The sequence below is a fragment of the Castor canadensis genome, chromosome 5 (genome assembly GCF_047511655.1).
Source record: "Castor canadensis chromosome 5, mCasCan1.hap1v2, whole genome shotgun sequence".
Taxonomy (NCBI): domain Eukaryota; kingdom Metazoa; phylum Chordata; class Mammalia; order Rodentia; family Castoridae; genus Castor; species Castor canadensis.
The window spans coordinates 111,166,747-111,185,749 of NC_133390.1; the positions used below are offsets into that span (position 1 = coordinate 111,166,747).

The window sequence follows — 19,003 nt, forward strand, 5'->3', positions numbered from 1 at the left end:
ATTCTAAAACGTAGTTGAATTCAGATGTCACCTTCTCTCAGAGATGTACCTGACTACACTATTAGATAAGCCCCCAGGTGTAATTTTCTTTGAGGCACAGTTTTCCATCCAATGCACTTTATATTTTACATAGGCATTTTGTTGATTGTCTGTCTACATTATGACAGTAGAGATACTAGTCCTTCTTCAGTGCTGATCCCTAAGTCCTAGAATGGGCCTGGCATGTGGTAGAGGACCCTCCCCCGCACACATACAGCTTCTGACTTTCAATCGGGGATAGAATGTGTTCCTCAATGTGTTGCACACCATGAATTCATACGTGGGACGCTCGAACAACAACACAAAAATGTGGTTACATTGCAAAAAAACTAAAAGCCTATTAGAGCCAAGAACATTTTAGGGTCACTCCACAGCCTAAGGATGAAATAGGCTGTCAGGAACTTATTCAAGCGGTCTTTAATTCTAGTCATTGAATATTGTTGTCCTTTAATGAATAAATTTCTCTTCAACTAGCTGCCTGGCTCATGAAAACCTAAGCCCCACAGACTCATACAGTGCTGGGCCCAGCAGGACTCAAAAAATAATTAAGGGTTTGACTGACAGATATACTCCATTTCTCCAAGAGCTGCACACCAGTGCAATTGTACATGGAGTCTTTGAAAATCAAGAATTAAAGACCGGGAGACTTCACTACTTAAATTTGTTCCATAATAAATATTTCTTGCACAGAATTCCTTTGCAACTGCATAATTCATTTGTAAGGTCATATTTGGGCATGCCTGGTTTATGAAGTCAGTTAATTCTCACACACACACACACACACACACACAAACACACACACACACACACACACAAACACACACACACACACACACACACGGTGTAGAATGTACAGCTCGGTTCTATGCTTGGTTGTGATGACTGAAGAATGAGAAGTAACCTCTTTAGGAGACTTGGCTGGCACATGTGACCATTAAGAATTACAAATGAAAGAAGTAATTGTGACTCCTTTATAGGCAAGGATGTCCTTTCATTGAACTTTGTCCTCTAGCGTCTAGCACAGGCAGATTAGAGGCATGCAATACCTATTCGGTGGTTGGATAAAAGCGTGAGCAAACTAATGATAGAATGCAATTAAGCATTAAATACAATTTTTTTAAAAGATCCTGTAGTTCAGTAAAATTTCAGGCAGAAGATGTTACCAAAGATAGCTTCAGAAAGGAGAAACAGCAGGAGTTATACCTTGAAGGAAATTAAGGTTTCAAATGCTAAAATGAAGAGTAAAGGGAATTCCAAATAGAATAGTAATTTAGACCTGTGCACCTATCAGATAGGAGGATTTTGAGTATCAACCTTCAATATACTTCATTTATATTGTGTGTGTGTGTGTGTGTGTGTGTGTGTATGGTTCTGCTATATTAGCATTATTAAATATTTTTAAATACACACAAAATAAGGTTTTAAAAAGGAAGTTAAAGAAATAAACATTTTGAATAGTTTTTATTTATTAATGATATATCAATGTTTCTATTAGGCACAAATCTACATTTCAAATAACGTTTTGATAATTTTGAATATATTTTGGCTAATTTCTCATCATGTTGGATTAGATCATGTTACCTCAAAATATGGACAATGAGAAGTTTAAATCAATATAGGAGATGTATCTCCTAATTCATTTCTTCATTTTTGCAAGTGATTGTATTGTTAATATTGTCATTATTTCCTTGAAGGAATTTATTCCAATTACTTTTGAGAGTTAGTTTGGTTAAAGCTAGATAATATAATCTACTCACTCGAGCAAACACATAAAAACTCTAACATGTAGAAAAATGCTTAACAAAAAGGTGAAAGCACCTGGTAGGAAAGTTTCTATCAACCTTGCACAGCAGAGAGATGTGACCACCATTTGACGCATAGATAAATTAGAGGTGCAACATCCAAGTCCACTTGGACATACTTGACCATGCCTTCCTGGACAGATGGGGTTAGCAAGCCACATAGTTGAGAAAGGTGAATTGTGGGGCCAAATTATTAATAAGAATATTTGTAAAAAAGGAAAATCTGGAAAAAAATATTTTTTAAAGTTTGTCCTGGAAATCAGGAGAAAATGTTAAACCTCAAAGGAGCAGATTGAGAAGTGCACTTAAGGAAATTTATTATTTAGCCTTAGCTGGCTCCTTCAGTCGACTTTCTATAGAATTGTCACTTGCTGGTCATGGAACTCTGATACTGTTTTAAAACGTAGACTTGTTTTTTTGTTGTTCTTGACAGGAGAGAGCCAGGAGCTGCCTGACATACTTGGTTAGCCAGCTGGCCAACATGGAGCATTCGTTTCACCATATTCTCCTGCTGGAGATTAAGAGCATCACTGACACCTTCGTCTCCATCCTAGGCCCTCAAAGCAGAGACATCTTCCGCATGAGTAACAGCTTTACCACCATTGCCAGACTCCTCTCACGACAACTGGAGAATGCCAAGACGGGAAGCAGCAGGTGAGAAGAGATCCTGTGTTCCTGCCTCGGGGAGCTGTTGGGAGCCTGTGGAGATAAAGTACAGCCATACTATACTCTCTTTTGTAGTGGTGAGACTTCCCAAGAAAAGCAAAGTCCACAACTTAACAAAGAGTAACTTCTGATTAAATTAGGTCACTTGTCAGAATTTTTCTCCATGAATGGAAACCAATTAAAACAAAAAATTCTAAAAGATATGCAAAACATTTTAAATAAGAATACAGTACAAATAATAATGTCATATAGCACTCATTTGTTTATTCAACAAACATTTGATAATTGCTTACTAATGTATAGACACATATAAAGAGATACAACACGTTCTTTATACCTGAGGAGCTCACTGTCTAATAGATGAGATAAATATTAAATAATTAAAGAATATAATTAGAGGATAGTGGAATGTTATGCTACTCAAGGTGGATTCAAAGAATTTGGGGAACTGTGAGGTGAGGGTGTCTAGCTCTACCTGGAAAGAAGAAGGGTGGAAGCTGAGATCAGGACAGAGTTCCCAAAAGTGATTTTTTTGAACCAAGTCTTGAAAGATAACCAGATTGCACCTGGCTATCTTTTGGACAGTTTATGAAAAAGCATGGTACTTTCTTGAAACAGGTATCATTTTGTATGACTAAGGCATATGTTATGAAAAGAACAACATTTGGAGATGATGATGAAGCAGCAGGCAGGGGTCAGAGGATGGTGGGTTTCAAATACCTTCCTGTAGCTGGTGGGAGAAGAGCCCTTTTGTGCATGGCCAGCCTGCTCGTGTGTCCTTCCAGCCATGAACTGGCAGATGCATCAGAAACAAAATCTCAGCCACATGCCCTAGCCATAGGACCATCCATTCTCCATCACCCCAACAAACATAAGGCTGCAAGTGGTCAACAGTCTACATCTCTGAGTTTGTGTGTGTGAAAAAGTTTTAAAGGTATACATATAAGGCTGCTACACTGGCATTTTAAAAGGAAAATTTATCCTTAATAAGTAATCCCAACCCTATTAGCAGTAAGTAATTTTCTCAAGAAAAGAATAATTTAGGCAATAAGTAAATAGGAAAAAAACATTTTCACTCTCAAAATAGAAGTCTGCCTTTTGAGAATGCATTTCAGTTCTCCTTTAGTATTCTTCTGAGCAAAAAGGAAACAAAGTTAGGAGGGGAGGGAGATGAGAGAGAGAGAAGAGGAAAGGAAGGAAGGAAGGAACGAAGGAAGGAACAAAGAGAAGGAAGGAAGAAAGAAAAAGGAAGGAGAGAGGAAGGAGCAAAATGAAATGTGAAGAGACAGAATGGGTGATGTATCTTAGTGGTAGAGCACTTACCTTTCATGTAGGAGGCCCATCCCTAGCACCACAAATAAAATAAAATAAAGAAGAGATGAAAAGGTCACCACTTATCCCACATACCACCATCTCAGACTCTTAATTCAAATACTTCTTCAGTTCAATATCCAATCCTCACTGTCAATCTCCTTCTAATAGAGTGTAATTATTCAGTGGGAACTTCAAACTCTGGCGTGGACAGCCAGCCTTTTGTGTCAACTGCTCATCCTCTCTGGGATGGTTGCTAAGGCTTCTTTCCCAACATCTTTTCCCTGAATGGCTTTCATTGTGACCATTTAGCTCTAGTCATTTCAATCTGTGCCCCAATGCAGAAAGGACTATGCTTTTGTCTAAAGCATACAGCAAAACCTGGTCCTTACAATAAAAGGGAAAATGAGTAAGTGAAGAGATCCTGAAAGAAAATTAAAGATAATAGAATTCAAAACAGATGTCATCTAATTTGCAAAACTGCCACAGAGCTCAACAGACCAGATTTTAGACTTCAGGCCAAAACTACAAGACTATCAAAAGTAACACAGTTAGCATCCTAGAGAGAATGGAAACTCAGGCAGACCACCCTTCCTTACACCAAATGATTCTCAATAAACCAAGTGAGTTTTGTAAGATGCGGCAGGTGAGTGTGCTTGCGTCTTTCCTGTTCTTCTGTTCTAAAAGAGTGTTTATATCTAAGTAAAATTTATATCTAAATATGCTAACAGAGACAAACTAACAGGATAGGCAAGCAAGCATTTGGGTTTTACAATTAATTCTGCAGAAACAAAAGATGCATAGCAGCTGTGGTGGATTGACAGAGAGATAGGAAAACAGACTTATACCTTTTGAAACTGAGTGAGTCTCTGACAGCCTCTGGCAGTCTTTACCCATTGTGCTATTTGCTTCTGGGACTCAGTTGAAGCTGGGGAAGGAGAGGGTGCATGTCTGATAACTGTGTAACTGGCAATGGAGCCAGGGGAGGATGCTGTAATTAGGCACATGACAAGGAAGCAGTTTGTCACAGGTGGTCTCAGTAGGTCAGGTCTAGGCCCTAATTGGGGATGGAAACCTTGAAGAATGGAAGCTGTGAAAAGAAAAAGGTGGGAAAGTAAACAGGAGAAATGAGAAAAGATAGGAAAAGAGGATGGGATAGTGAAAGGCAGGAGAAATCAGAAAAAGGCAGAGAAACGGTTCCTGCACACAGCCCCCAGCCCAGGGGGCTGAATGACGGTGTAACAATTCCTTCAGATCCAGCTTTCAAACCTTAGTCAAAGTCACCAAAATCATGGAGAGAAAAGTGAAGTTGTATATAAGAAAAGTTTAAGACAAAGCATATGGCTGAAACTTCCCTAAAGCTTTTGTTTGAGTAAATGGACAGTATGACCTTTTGCTATTCTAGTGGTGAAGGTGAAAGTGGTAGTGAGATTCTGTTTGTTCTTTGCTTTTAAAAATCATTAATATTAACTCAAAATGGATCAAGGATCTTTTTTTAAAATTTTTATTTTATTCATATATGCATACAAAGTTTGGGTTATTTCTCCCCCCTTCCCCCAACACCTCTCTTACCTCCCCAACCCCTCCCTCTAACTCCCACTCCCTCGCTACCCAGCAGAAACTATTTTGTCCTTATCTCTAATTTTGTTGAAGAGAGAGTATAAGCAATAATAGGAAGGAACAAGGGTTTTTGCTAGTTGAGATAAGGGTAGCTATACAGGGGGTTGACTTGCATTGAATTCCTGCACATGTGTGTTACCTTCTAAGTCAATTCTTCTTGATACTCTCTAGTTCCAGGACCACTTCTCCTATTGGCCTCAGTTGCTTTAAAGTATCTGCTTTAGTTTCTCTGCATTGAGGGCAACAAATGCTAGCTAATTTTTTAGGTGTCTTACCTATCCTCACCCCTCCCTTGTGTGCTCTCGCTTTATCATGTGCTCAAAGTCCAATCCCCTTGTTGTGTTTGCCCTTGACCTAATGTCCACATATGAGGGAGAACATATGATTTTTGGTCTTTTGGGCCAGGCTAACCTTACCCAGAATGATGTTCTCCAATTCCATCCATTTACCAGCGAATGATAACAATTTGTTCTTCTACATGGCTGCATAAAAATCCATTGTGTATAAATGCCATATTTTCTTAATCCATTCATCAGTAGTGGGGCATCTTCGCTGTTTCCATAACTTGGCTATTGTGAAAAGTGCCACAATAACCGTGGGTGTGCAGGTGCCTCTGGAGTAACCTGTGTCACATTCTTTTGGGTATATCCCCAAGAGTGGTATTGCTGGATCAAATGGTAGATCAATGTTTAGCTTTTTAAGTAGCCTCCAAATTTTTTTCCAGAGTGATTGTACTAGTTTACATTCCCACCAACAGTGTAAGAGGGTTCCTTTTTCCCCGAATCCTTACCAACACCTGTTGTTGGTGGTGTTTTTGATTATGGCTATTCTAACAGGGGTGAGGTGGAATCTTAGCGTATTTTAATTTGCATTTCCTTTATGGCTAGAGATGGTGAGCATTTTTTCATGTGTTTTTTGGCCACTTGAATTTTTTCTTTTGAGAAAGTTCTTTTTAGTTCACTTGCCCATTTCTTTATTGGTTCACTAATTTTGGGAGAATTTAGTTTTTTAAGTTCACTATATATTCTGGTTATCAGTCCTTTGTCTGATGTGTAGCTGGCAAATATTTTCTCCCACTCTGTGGGTGTTCTCTTCAGTTTAGAACCATTTCTTTTGTTGAGCAGAAACTTTTTAGTTTTATGAAGTCCCATTTATCTATGCTATCTTTTAGTTGCTGTGCTGCTGGGGTTCCACTGGGAAAGTTCTTACCTAAATCTACTAATTCCACAGTATTTCCAACTCTTTCCTATACAACTTTAGAGTTTGGTGTCTGATATTAAGAACCTTGATCCATTTTGAGTTAATATTGGAATAGGGTGATATACATGGATCTAGTTTCAGTTTTTTGCAGACTGCTAACCAGTTTTCCCAGCAGTTTTCGTTGAAGAGGCTGTCTTTTCTCCATTGTATATTTTTAGTGCCTTTGTCAAAGACAAGTTGGTTATAGTTGTGTGGCTTCATATCTGGGTCCTCTATTCTGTTCCACTGGTCTTCATGTCTGTTTTTCTGCCAGTACTGTGCTGTTTTTATTGTTACTGCTTTGTAATATAGTTTGAAGTCAGGTATTGTGATACCTCCTGCATTGTTCTTTTGACTGAGTATTGCCTTGGCTATTCGTGGCCTCTTGTGTTTCCATATAAATTTCATGGTAGATTTTTCAATCTCTTTAATGAATGTCATTGGAATTTTGATGGGAATTGCATTAAACATGTAGATTACTTTTGGGAGTATACACATTTTTACTATGTTGATTCTACCAATCCATGAGCATGGGAGATCTTTCCACTTTCTATAGTCTTCCTCAGTCTCTTTTTTCAGAAGTTTGTAGTTTTCCTTGTAGAGGTCATTCACATCTTTTGTTAGGTTTACACCTAGGTATTTGATTTTTTGAGGCTATTGTAAATGGAATTGTTTTCATATATTCTTTTTCAGTTTGTTCATTATTAGTGTATAGAAATGCTAATTATTTTTCTATGTTGATTTTATATCCTGCTACCTTGCTGTAGCTATTGATGGTGTCTAAGAGCTTCTGAGTAGAGTTTTTTGGGTCTTTAAGGTATAGGATCATATCGTCTGCAAATAGGGATATTTTGACAGTTACTTTACCTATTTGTATTCCTTTTATTCCTTCTTCTTGCCTAATTGCTCTGGCTAGGAATTCTAGTACTATGTTGAATAGGTGTGGAGATAGTGGACATCCTTGTCTAGTTCCGGATTTTAGAGGGAATGGTTTCAGTTTTTCTCTGTTAAGTATAATGCTTGCTGTAGGTTTGTCATATATAGCTTTGATAATGTTGAGGTACTTTCCTTCTATTCCTAGTTTTCTTAGAGCTTTTATCATGAAATGTTGGATCTTATCAAAGGCTTTTTCTGCATCTATTGAGATGATCAAGTGGTTTTTGTCTTTGCTTCTGTTAATGTGGTTTATTACGTTTATTGATTTTTGTATGTTGAACCACCCCTGCATTCCTGGGATGAAGCCTACTTGGTCATGGTGAATAATCTTTTTGATGTGTTGTTGAATTCGGTTTGCCATTATTTTATTGTGGATTGTTGCATCAATGTTCATTAAGGAGATTGGCCTATAGCTCTCCTTTTTGGAGGTGTTTTTGCCTGGTTTGGGAAAAGTGTAATACTGGCTTCATAAAATGTGTTAGGCAGTTTTCCTTCCCTTTCTATTTTGTGGAACAGTTTAAGGAGGGTTGGTATCAGTTCTTCTTTAAAGGTCTGATAGAATTCAGCAGAGAATCCATCAGGTCCTGCACTTTTCTTTTTGGGGAGACTCTTGATTGCTGCTTCAATTTCATTTTGTGTTATAGATCTATTCAGGTGATTAATTTCCTCTTGGTTCAGTTTTGGATAATCATATGTATCTAGGAATCTGTCCATTTCTTTAAGATTTTTGAATTTATTTGAATATAGGTTCTCGAAGTAGTCTCTGATGATTTCCTGGACTTCCATGGTGTTTGTTGTTATCTCCCCTTTTGCATTCATGATTCTACTAATTTGGGTTTTTTCTCTCCTCATTTTAGTCAGGTTTGCCAGGGGTCTGTCGTTCTTGTTTATTTTTTCAAAGAATCAACTTTTTGTTTCATTAATTCTTTATATGGTTTTTTTTTATTTCTATTTCATTGATTTCAGCTCTTATTTTTATTATTTCTCTACTTCTACTTGTTTTGGGATTTGCTTGTTTTTGTTTTTCTAGGAATTTGCGATGTATCATTAGGTCATTGATTTTGGATCTTTCAGTCTTTTTAATATATGCAGTCATGGCTATAAACTTTCCTCTCAGGACTGCCTTTGCTGTGTCCCATAGGTTCCGGTAGGTTGTGTTTTCATTTTCATTGACTTCCAGGAACTTTTTAATTTCCTCTTTTATTTCATCAATGACCCATTGTTCATTAAGCAATGAGTTATTCAGTTTCCAGCTTTTTGCATGTTTTTTGTCTTTACTTTTGTGTTGAGTTCTACTTTTACTGCATTGTGATCAGATAGAATGCATGGTATACTTTCTATTTTCTTATATTTGCTGAGGCTTTTCTTGTGCCCTAGGATATAATCTATTTTGGAGAAGGTTCCATGGGCTGCTGAGAAGAATGTATATTGTGTAGAAGTTGATGAAATGTTCTGTAGACATCAACTAGGTCCATTTGATCTATGGTATATTTTAGATCTAGGATTTCTTTATTGATTTTTTGTTTGAATGACCTATCTATTGATGATAATGGGGTGTTAAAGTCTCCCACAACCACTGTGTTGGAGTTAATATATGCTTTTAGCTCCTTCAGGGTATGTTTGATGAAATTGGGTGCATTGACATTGGGTGCATATAGGTTGTAATTGTTTTTTCCTTTTGGTCTATTTCCCCTTTTATTAGTATGAAATGTCCTTTATCTCATTTGATCAATGTAGGTTTGAAATCTACTTTGTCAGAGATAAGTATTGCTACTCCTGCCTGTTTTCAGGGGCCATTGGCTTGGTAAATCTTCTTCCAGCCTTTCATCCTAAGCCTATGCTTATTTTTATCAATGAGATGGGTCTCCTGTAAGCAACAAATTGTTGGATCTTCCTTTTTAATCCAGTTCATCAAACGGTGCCTTTTGATGGGGGAATTAAGTCCATTAACATTAAGTATTAGTACTGATAGGTATGTGGTGATTCCTGTCATTTAGTTGTCTTAGTTGTTTGAAGGTTTGATTGTGTGTACCTAAGTTGAGGTTACTCTCCACTTTCTTGCTTTTTTCTTTTCCTGTAGTTTGGTACTGCCTGCCCTTTCATGGTTATGTTGGGTTTCACTTTCTGTGTGCAGAATCCCTTGAAGAATCTTTTGTAGTGGTGGCTTTGTGGTCATACATTGTTTTAGTTTCTGCTTATCATGAAAGACTTTTTTTGCTCCATCTATTTTGAATGATAGTTTTGCTGCATAGAGTATCCTAGGGTTGAAGTTATTTTCCTTCAGTGCCTAGAAGATCTCACCCCAAGCTCTTCTTGCTTTTAATGTTTCTGTTGAGAAGTCTGCTGTGATTTTGATGGGTTTACCTTTGTATGTTATTTGTTTTTTCTCTCTTGCAGCCTTCAATATTCTTTCTTGGGTCTCTGTATTTGTTGTTTTAATGATAATATGCCATGAGGTAGTTCTATTTTGGTTTGGTCTGGTCTTTTTGGTGTTCTGGAGGCCTCTTGCATCTGTATGGGAATAGATTTCTCTAGATTTGGGACATTTTCTCTTATTATTTTGTTGAATATATTATGCATTCCCTTTACTTTCACCTCTTCTCCTTCTTAAATGCCCATGATTCTCAGGTTTGGTCTTTTGATGGAGTCAGTGAGTTTTTGCATTTTCTTTTCACAGGTCTTGAGTTATTTAATTAATAGTTCTTCAGTTTTTCCTTTAATTACCATTTCATCTTCGAGTTCTGAGATTCTGTCTTCTGTTTGTTCTATTCTGCTGGATTGGCCTTCCATTTTGTTTTGAAGTTCTATCTCATTCTTTTTTCTGAGGTTTTCCATATCCTGAGTCATTTCTTCTTTAATGTTGTCTATTTTCGTCCTGAGTTCATTTATCTCTTTATTGATCGTGTTGTTTCAGTTTGGTGTTTATACAGTGCTTCTATGGTTTCTTTTATTTCTTCTTTTGCTTTTTAAAATTCTCTATTTTTGTTGTCTTGGAATTTCTTGAGTGTCTCCTGTACATTTTATTTGACCATATCCAGTATCATCTCTATAAAATTCTCATTGATTACCTGTAGTATGTCTTCTTTTAGATTGTTCTTGTGGGCTTCATTGGGTTCTTTGGCATAGTTTATCTTCATTTTGTTGGAGTCTGGATCTGAGTATCTGTTTTCTTCATTCCCCTCTGGTTCCTGTACTAATTTTTTGCTGTGGAGAAACTGGTTTCCCTGTTTTTTCTGTCTTCCCATCATTGCCCTTGGTGTTGTTATTGTTGCTGTATTGTGTGCAATTAAGTATTTTCTAGCTTGTAATAATAACAATGGTGATATTTAGAATGGAAGGGTGAGAGGAGAGGGAAAGCAAAGAAGTTAAAGAAAGAGGGAAAAACAAACAAGTAAAAACAAAACAAAACAAACAAACAAAAGTTTCAAAGATATAAACAGGGAGAGATAGAGTACTAATCAATAGTAAGCTGAGCAGGCATTAGAGAGACAGAGAAAGGATTGAGAAAGAATAAAATAAAATAAAATTTTTAAATAAAAATAAAAAAAAAATCTCCAAGTTCAAATGCAATAATAATTTTTGTGTTAGTTCCTTAATAATTTTGGTGTTAGATCCTTAGCCTCCAATCCTGGAGATGGTATCTCAGAAGTAGTTCTGTCATTGTCTCATCAAAGGGGAAAAAACCAAACAAAACACCATCAAGTGCCCCAAGTTCAAATGCAATACAGTTTCAGTAAGGTTTGAACATGCAGGGGTAGTTCGCTTGTTGTCTCATCAAAAAAAGAGTCTGGAGACAGTTCTGTGAATGGCTATCTGAGGCTGCATCTCACCTGCCCGCTGCTGTCAGCCTGCTGTTGCTGGAGGCGTTATTTATGCAGATCTCAGGAATAAGCTTAACACTCACCTGGCCCCACAGGCTTTGTTTATTCAGAGTTCTCCTGTGCATGAGCCACTGCTACAAGCTTTCCCCTTTCCAAGCACACTGGGGAAGGTGACACTGAACCTCCTTTCTCAGGCCAGTGTGTTTATTTACAGTTCACGTGGGAAATGGGTCTTCCCCCCTCTCCTGTGGAGTTTTCCTCCTACCACCTCTTTTACAAGCTTTCCCGCTCCTGATTGCTGGGTGTGTGCTGCCACTCCTGCCTTCTCCAGCCGACTTGTTTATTGACAGTTCCGTGAAGGATTTCCCCTCTCCCCCTCTTTGGTGCTCAGGGTGCCCCACTCTCTTTGCTACATGTCTTTTTTGTTGTTATTGCTTATTATTCAGTTTTTTTCTTTTTTCCCTGGGTGGGGGTCAGTCTGTCCAGGGGGTTATGCTGATCTGGCCCAGGGTTGTCTGTGGGAGTACCGCGTACTGCTTAGCTCACCTTGTGGTCTGCGTCTTCCCAAGCCATCTGAGTGCTGGCATCTGGCATCGGCATTGGAGCCCTCCCACCTGGTTTCTCCATTTAACATGAAGTGGAGATGCTATGCACAGGCTGGCGGTGTGGAGGAGTCAAAGTTTTGCCTCTTCTTGGTGGTTTTTCCTGTAACATGTATCTCCAGCATCTCTCCAAGAGATTGATAAACCCAGGGCAAATCTCACTAAAATGAGGAGAGAAAAAACCCAAATTAGTAGAATCATGAATGCAAAAGGAGAGATAACAACAAACACCATGGAAGTCCAGGAAATCATCGGAGACTACTTCGAGAACCTATATTCAAATAAATTCAAAAATCTTAAAGAAATGGACAGATTCCTAGATACATATGAACCTCCAAAACTGAACCAAGAGGAAATTAATCACCTGAATAGATCTATAACACAAAATGAAATTGAAGCAGCAATCAAGAGTCTCCCCAAAAAGAAAAGTGCAGGACCTGATGGATTCTCTGCTGAATTCTATCAGACCTTTAAAGAAGAACTGATACCAACCCTCCTTAAACTGTTCCACAAAATAGAAAGGGAAGGAAAACTGCCTAACACATTTTATGAAGCCAGTATTACACTTATCCCAAACCAGGCAAAGACACCTCCAAAAAGGAGAACTATAGGCCAATCTCCTTAATGAACATTGATGCAACAATCCACAATAAAATAATGGCAAACTGAATTCAACAACACATCAAAAAGATTATTCACCATGACCAAGTAGGCTTCATCCCAGGAATGCAGGGGTGGTTCAACATACAAAAATCAATAAACGTAATAAACCACATTAACAGAAGCAAAGACATAAACCACTTGATCACCTCAATAGATGCAGAAAAAGCCTTTGATAAGATCCAACATTTCATGATAAAAGCTCTAAGAAAACTAGGAATAGAAGGAAAGTACCTCAACATTACCAAAGCTATATATGACAAACCTACAGCAAGAATTATACTTAACAGAGAAAAACTGAAACCATTCCCTCTAAAATCAGGAACTAGACAAGGATGTCCACTATCTCCACACCTATTCAACATAGTACTGGAATTCCTAGCCAGAGCAATTAGGCAAGAAGAAGGAATAAAAGGAATACAAATAGGTAAAGAAACTGTCAAAATATCCCTATTTGCAGACGATATGATCCTATACCTTAAAGACCCAAAAAACTCTACTCAGAAGCTCTTAGACACCATCAATAGCTACAGCAAGGTAGCAAGATATAAAATCAACATAGAAAAATAATTAGCATTTCTATACACTAATAATGAACAAACTGAAAAAGAATATATGAAAACAATTCCATTTACAATAGCCTCAAAAAATCAAATACCTAGGTGTAAACCTAACAAAAGATGTGAATGACCTCTACAAGGAAAACTACAAACTTCTGAAGAAAGAGATTGAGGAAAACTATAGAAAGTGGAAAGATCTCCCATGCTCATGGATTGGTAGAATCAACATAGTAAAAATGTGTATACTCCCAAAAGTAATCTACATGTTTAATGCAATTCCCATCAAAATTCCAATGACATCATAAAGATATTGAAAAATCTACCATTGAATTTATATGGAACCACAAGAGGCCACGAATAGCCAAGGCAATACTCAGTCAAAAGAACAATGCAGGAGGTATCACAATACCTGACTTCAAACTATATTACAAAGCAGTAACAATAAAAACAGCATGGTACTGGCACAAAAACAGACATGAAGACCAGTGGAACAGAATAGAGGACCCGGATATGAAGCCACACAACTATAACCAACTTGTCTTTGACAAAGGCACTAAAAATATACAATGGAGAAAAGACAGCCTCTTCAACAAAAACTGCTGGGAAGACTGGTTAGCAGTCTGCAAAAAACTGAAACTAGATCCATGTATATCACCCTATTCCAATATTAACTCAAAATGGATCAAGGTTCTTAATATCAGACACCAAACTCTAAAGTTGTATAGGAAAGAGTAGGAAATACTCCGGAATTAGTAGATATAGGTAAGAACTTTCCCAGTGGAACCCCAGCAGCACAGCAACTAAGAGATAGCATAGATAAATGGGACTTCATAAAACTAAAAAGTTTCTGCTCAACAAAAGAAATGGTTCTAAACTGAAGAGAACACCCACAGAGTGGGAGAAAATATTTGCCAGCTATACATCAGACAAAGGACTGATAACCAGAATATATAGGGAACTTAAAAAACTAAATTCTCCTAAAACTAATGAACCAATAAAGAAATGGGCAAGTGAACTAAAAAGAACTTTCTCAAAAGAAGAAATTCAAATGGCCAAGAAACACATGAAAAAATGCTCACCATCTCTGGCAATAATGGAAATGCAAATTAAAATACGCTAAGATTCCACCTCACACCTGTTAGAATAGCCATCATCAAAAACACCACCAACAACAGGTGTTGGTAATTATTCAGGGAAAAAGGAACCCTCTTACACTGCTGGTGGGAATGTAAACTAGTACAACCCTCTGGAAAAAAATCTGGAGGCTACTTAAAAAGCTAAACATTGATCTACCATATGATCCAGCAATACCACTCTTGGGGATATACCCAAAAGAATGTGTCACAGGTTACTCCAGAGGCACCTGCACACCCATGTTTTTTGCAGCACTATTCACAATAGCCAAGTTATGGAAACAGCCAAGATGTCCCACTACTGATGAATGGATCAAGAAAATGTTGTATCTATACACAGTGGAATTTTATGCAGCCATGAAGAAGAATGAAATGTTATCATTCGCTGGTAAATGGATGGAATTGGAGAACATCATTCTGAGTGAGGTTAGCCTGGCCCAAAAGACCAAAAATCCTATGTTCTCCCTCATATGTGGACATTAGATCAAGGGCAAACACAACAAGGGGATTGGACTATGAACACATGATAAAAGCGAGAGCACACAAGGGAGGGGTGAGGATAGGTAAAACACCTGATAAATTAGCTAGCATTTGTTGCACTCAACGCAGAGAAATTAAAGCAGATACCTTAAAAGCAACTGAGGCCAATAGGAGAAGGGGACCAGGAACTAGAGAAAAGTTTAGATCAAGAAGAATTAACCTAGAAGGTAACACACATGCACAGGGAATCAATGTGATTCAACTCCCTGTATAGCTACCCTTATCTCAACTAGCAAAAACCCTTGTTCCTTCCTATTATGGCTTATACTCTCTCTTCAACAAAATTAGAGATAAGGGCAAAATAGTTTCTGCTGGGTGTCAAGGGGGCATGGGGGAGAGGGAGGGGGCGGAATGGGTGGTAATTGAGTTGGTGGGGGCAGAGGAGAGAAATTACCCGAGCATTGTATGCACATATGCATAATAAAACAATAAAAATTTAAAAAAATAATCATGTCTGAAGGAGAATGGAAGTTTAATTATAGTCAAGCCCAATTGGGTAGGCATAAAGTTGGTGTCAGTATAAGTGGAAAGAGATTGTGCTCATATGAGAATGGCCCCAGGAATCTGTCCTCCTGGAGTGGCCCCACAGTTTTGGTCCATCAGAAATTCCATGCAATGAACATCAAAGAAATGGATACTGGACAACCAGGAATTAAATCAGTGTGTGACCCTAAGATATAGCCAAACAGCATGGCCTATAAAGACATGTTTTTTTAAAAAGGTCTGCATGAGTTCTCCTCTTGACATCCTGGAAGCCATATCAGAAACTAACACCAAGAATTCCAAGATGGCGGCTAGAGATAGGAAGCAGAAAGCGAGCCTCCTATAGTGAAATCTTGGAGAGACGCTGGAGACACACTTTGCAGGCATAATCACCAAGAAAAGGCATAACTTTGACTCCTCCACATCTCCAGCCGACACAGAGAATCTCCACTTCACGTTAAACAGAGAACCGAGGAGGGCCCCCGGGGCCGCCAGTGGCCGGCACCCATACGGCTTGGGAAGACACGGACCAGGTGAGCTTCGCAGTACCGCGGTAGCCCCACAGACAAGCCTGGCCAGAGCAGCATAGCCCCCTGGACAGACTGACCTCCACCCGGGAAAAAAAGAGAAACTGAGTACTAAGCAATAAGAACAGTTAAGACACGCTGGAAAGAGGGTGGGGCGCCCTGAGCGCTGAAGATTGGGGGAAGGGAATCCTTCCCGGGACTGTAAATAAATGAGCCGGGCGGGCTGGAGAGGCTCTGGGGGGAGCGGGGCGCGTGCCCAGCCACCAGGAGCGGGGACGCTTGTGAGAGGAGGGAAGACCCACTTCCCACGTGAACTGTAAATAAACACGCAGGCCTGACAACGCGGGGCAGTGGCACCTTTCCCAGTGCTTGGAAAGGGGAAAGCCTGTAGCTTTGCACAGGAGAACTCTGAGCAAACAAAGCCTGTGGGACCAGGTGAGTGCTAGCTCACCCCAGAGATCTGCATAAATAATGCCGCCAGCTACAGGCTGAGAGCAGCAGGGCAGGCAAGCCACAGTTGCAGATACTACTCTCAGAACTGCCTCCAGACGCTTTTTTTTCTTTTTCTCCCTACCTTTGATGAGAGAACAACCGAATTACACCTGCAAGCCGAAAAGCTTACTGAAACTGTATTGCATTTGAACTGGGGACACTTGGTGGGGCTTTTTTTTTTTTTTTTTCTTCTGTGTGTGTGTGAGTGTAGTTTTGTTCTACTTTATGCATCCCCTTTGATGAGACAACTACAGAACAACATCTGAGGCACCAACTCCAGGACTGGAGATTGAGACGGACATCCAAATTATTAAGACTGAAATTGCATTGCATATAAACTTGGAAGTTTTTTGGTTTTTTTTTTTTTTTTAATTTTCTATTTTCCATTTTATTTTGATTCATTTTTATAAATAGATATTACTTTCATATACTTATTTTTTATTTTTTTATCTTTGATTTTCAATCCTCTCTCTGTCTCTCTATTGTCTGTTCAGCTTACTGTCGATTAGTACACTAACACTCCCTGTTTATACCTTTGAAACTCTCTTGTCTGATACCTTGTTCTGCTTTCTCCCTCTTGTCTGTATATTTGTTTTCCCCTTTTCTTTAACTTCTTGCTTTCCATCTCAGCTCACTCTTCCATTCTCAATATTACCATTGTTATTATTACAAGCTAGAAAATACTTAATTACACACAGTACAGGGACAGTAACAACACCAAGGACAATGACAGGAAGACAGAAAAAACAAGGAAACCAGTTTCCCCACAGCAAAAAATTAGTACAGGAACCAGAGGGGAATGAAGAGAACAGAAACTCAGATCCAGACTCCAACAAAATGAAGATAAACTATGCCAAAGGACCCAATGAAGCCCACAAGAATAATTTAAAAGAAGACATACTACAAGTACTCAATGAGAATTTTATAGAGATGATACTGGATAGGGTCAACCAAAATGTACAGGAGACACTCAAGAAATTCCAAGACAATAAAAATAGAGAATTTGAAAAAGCAAAAGAAGAAATAAAGGAAACCATAGAAGCACTGTATAAACACCAAAGTGAAAGAGAGAACACAATGAATAAATGGATAAATGAACTCAGGACAAAAATAGACAACAATAAAGAAGAAAACAGCCAGGATATGGAAAACCTCAGAAAAAAGAACGAAACAGAACTGTAAAACAAAACGGAAGGCCAATCCAGCAGAATAGAACAAACAGAAGACAGAATCTCAGAACTTGAAGATGAAATGGTAATTAAAGGAAAAACTGAAGAACTATTAATTAAACAACTCAAGACCTGTGAAAAGAAAATGCAAGAACTCACTGACTCCATCAAAAGACCAAACTTGAGAATCATGGGCATCGAAGAAGGAGAAGAGGTGCAAGCAAAGGGAATGCGTAATATATTCAACAAAATAATAACGGAAAATTTCCCAAATCTAGAGAAAGAGATTCCCATACAAATGCAAGAGGCCTCCAGGACACCAAACAGACCAGATCAAAATAGAACTACTCCACGACATATCATCATTAAAACAACAAGTTCAGAAACTAAGGAAAGAATATTGAAGGCTGCAAGAGAGAAAAAACAAGTAACATACAAAGGTAAACCCATCAAAATCACAGCAGACTTCTCAACAGAAACATTAAAAGCAAGAAGAGCGTGGGGTGAGATCTTCCGGGCACTGAATAAAAATAACTTCAACCCCAGGATACTCTACCCAGCAAAGCTATCATTCAAAATAGATGGAGCAATAAAAGTCTTCCATGATAAGCAGAAACTAAAACAATATGTGACCACAAAGCCACCATTACAAAAGATTCTGCAAGAGATCCTGCACACAGAAAGTGACACCCAACTTAACCATGAAAAGGCAGGCAGCACCAAACCACAGGATAAGAAAAAGCAAGACAGTAGAGAGTAACATCAAGTTAGGTACACACAATCAAACCTTCAAACAACTAAGATAACTAAATGGCAGGAATCACCACATACCTATCAGTACTAACACTTAATGTTAATGGACTTAATTCCCCCATCAAAAGACACCGTTTGACAAAATGGATTAAAAAAGAAGATCCAACAATTTGTTGCTTACAGGAGACTCATCTCACCGACAGAAATAAGCATATGGTTAGGATGAAAGGCTGGAAGAAGATTTACCAAGCCAACGGCCCCCGAAAACAAGCAGGAGTAGCAATACTTATCTCTGACAAAGTAGACTTCAAACCTACATTGATCAAACGAGATAAAGAAGGACATTCCATACTAATAAAAGGGGAAATAGACCAAAAGGAAATAATAATCATCAATCTGTATGCACCCAATGTCAACGCACCCAATTTCATCAAACATACCCTGAAAGACCTAAAAGCATATATAAACGCCAACACAGTGGTTGTGGGAGACTTTAACACTCCATTATCATCAATAGATAGGTCATCCAAACAAAAACTCAATAAAGAAATCCAAGATCTAAAATATGCAATAGATCAAGTGGACCTAGTAGATGTCTACAGAACATTTCATCCAACCTCTACACAATATACATTCTTCTCAGCAGCCCA

The 19,003-nt window shown here is 38.4% G+C and overlaps 1 protein-coding gene and 1 long non-coding RNA gene across 11 annotated transcripts in view; one reads left to right on the forward strand and one right to left on the reverse strand.

The window, feature by feature from the left end:
• Positions 1-19,003, forward strand: part of Veph1 (ventricular zone expressed PH domain containing 1) — a 297,471-nt gene that overhangs the window by 142,374 nt on the left and 136,094 nt on the right. For all 10 annotated transcript variants that reach the window (XM_074073910.1, XM_074073906.1, XM_074073909.1 and 7 more), the window contains one exon: positions 2,275-2,495. In XM_074073910.1, the coding sequence (XP_073930011.1) occupies positions 2,275-2,495 (221 nt within the window). The remainder of the gene's footprint in view (positions 1-2,274; positions 2,496-19,003) is intronic.
• Positions 2,407-19,003, reverse strand: part of LOC141423304 (uncharacterized) — a 47,681-nt gene continuing 31,084 nt past the window's right edge. The window contains exons 2-3 of the long non-coding RNA XR_012448058.1: positions 11,981-12,197; positions 2,407-2,540 (exon numbers count right to left, since the gene is read on the reverse strand). This is a non-coding gene — a long non-coding RNA (uncharacterized lncRNA). The remainder of the gene's footprint in view (positions 2,541-11,980; positions 12,198-19,003) is intronic.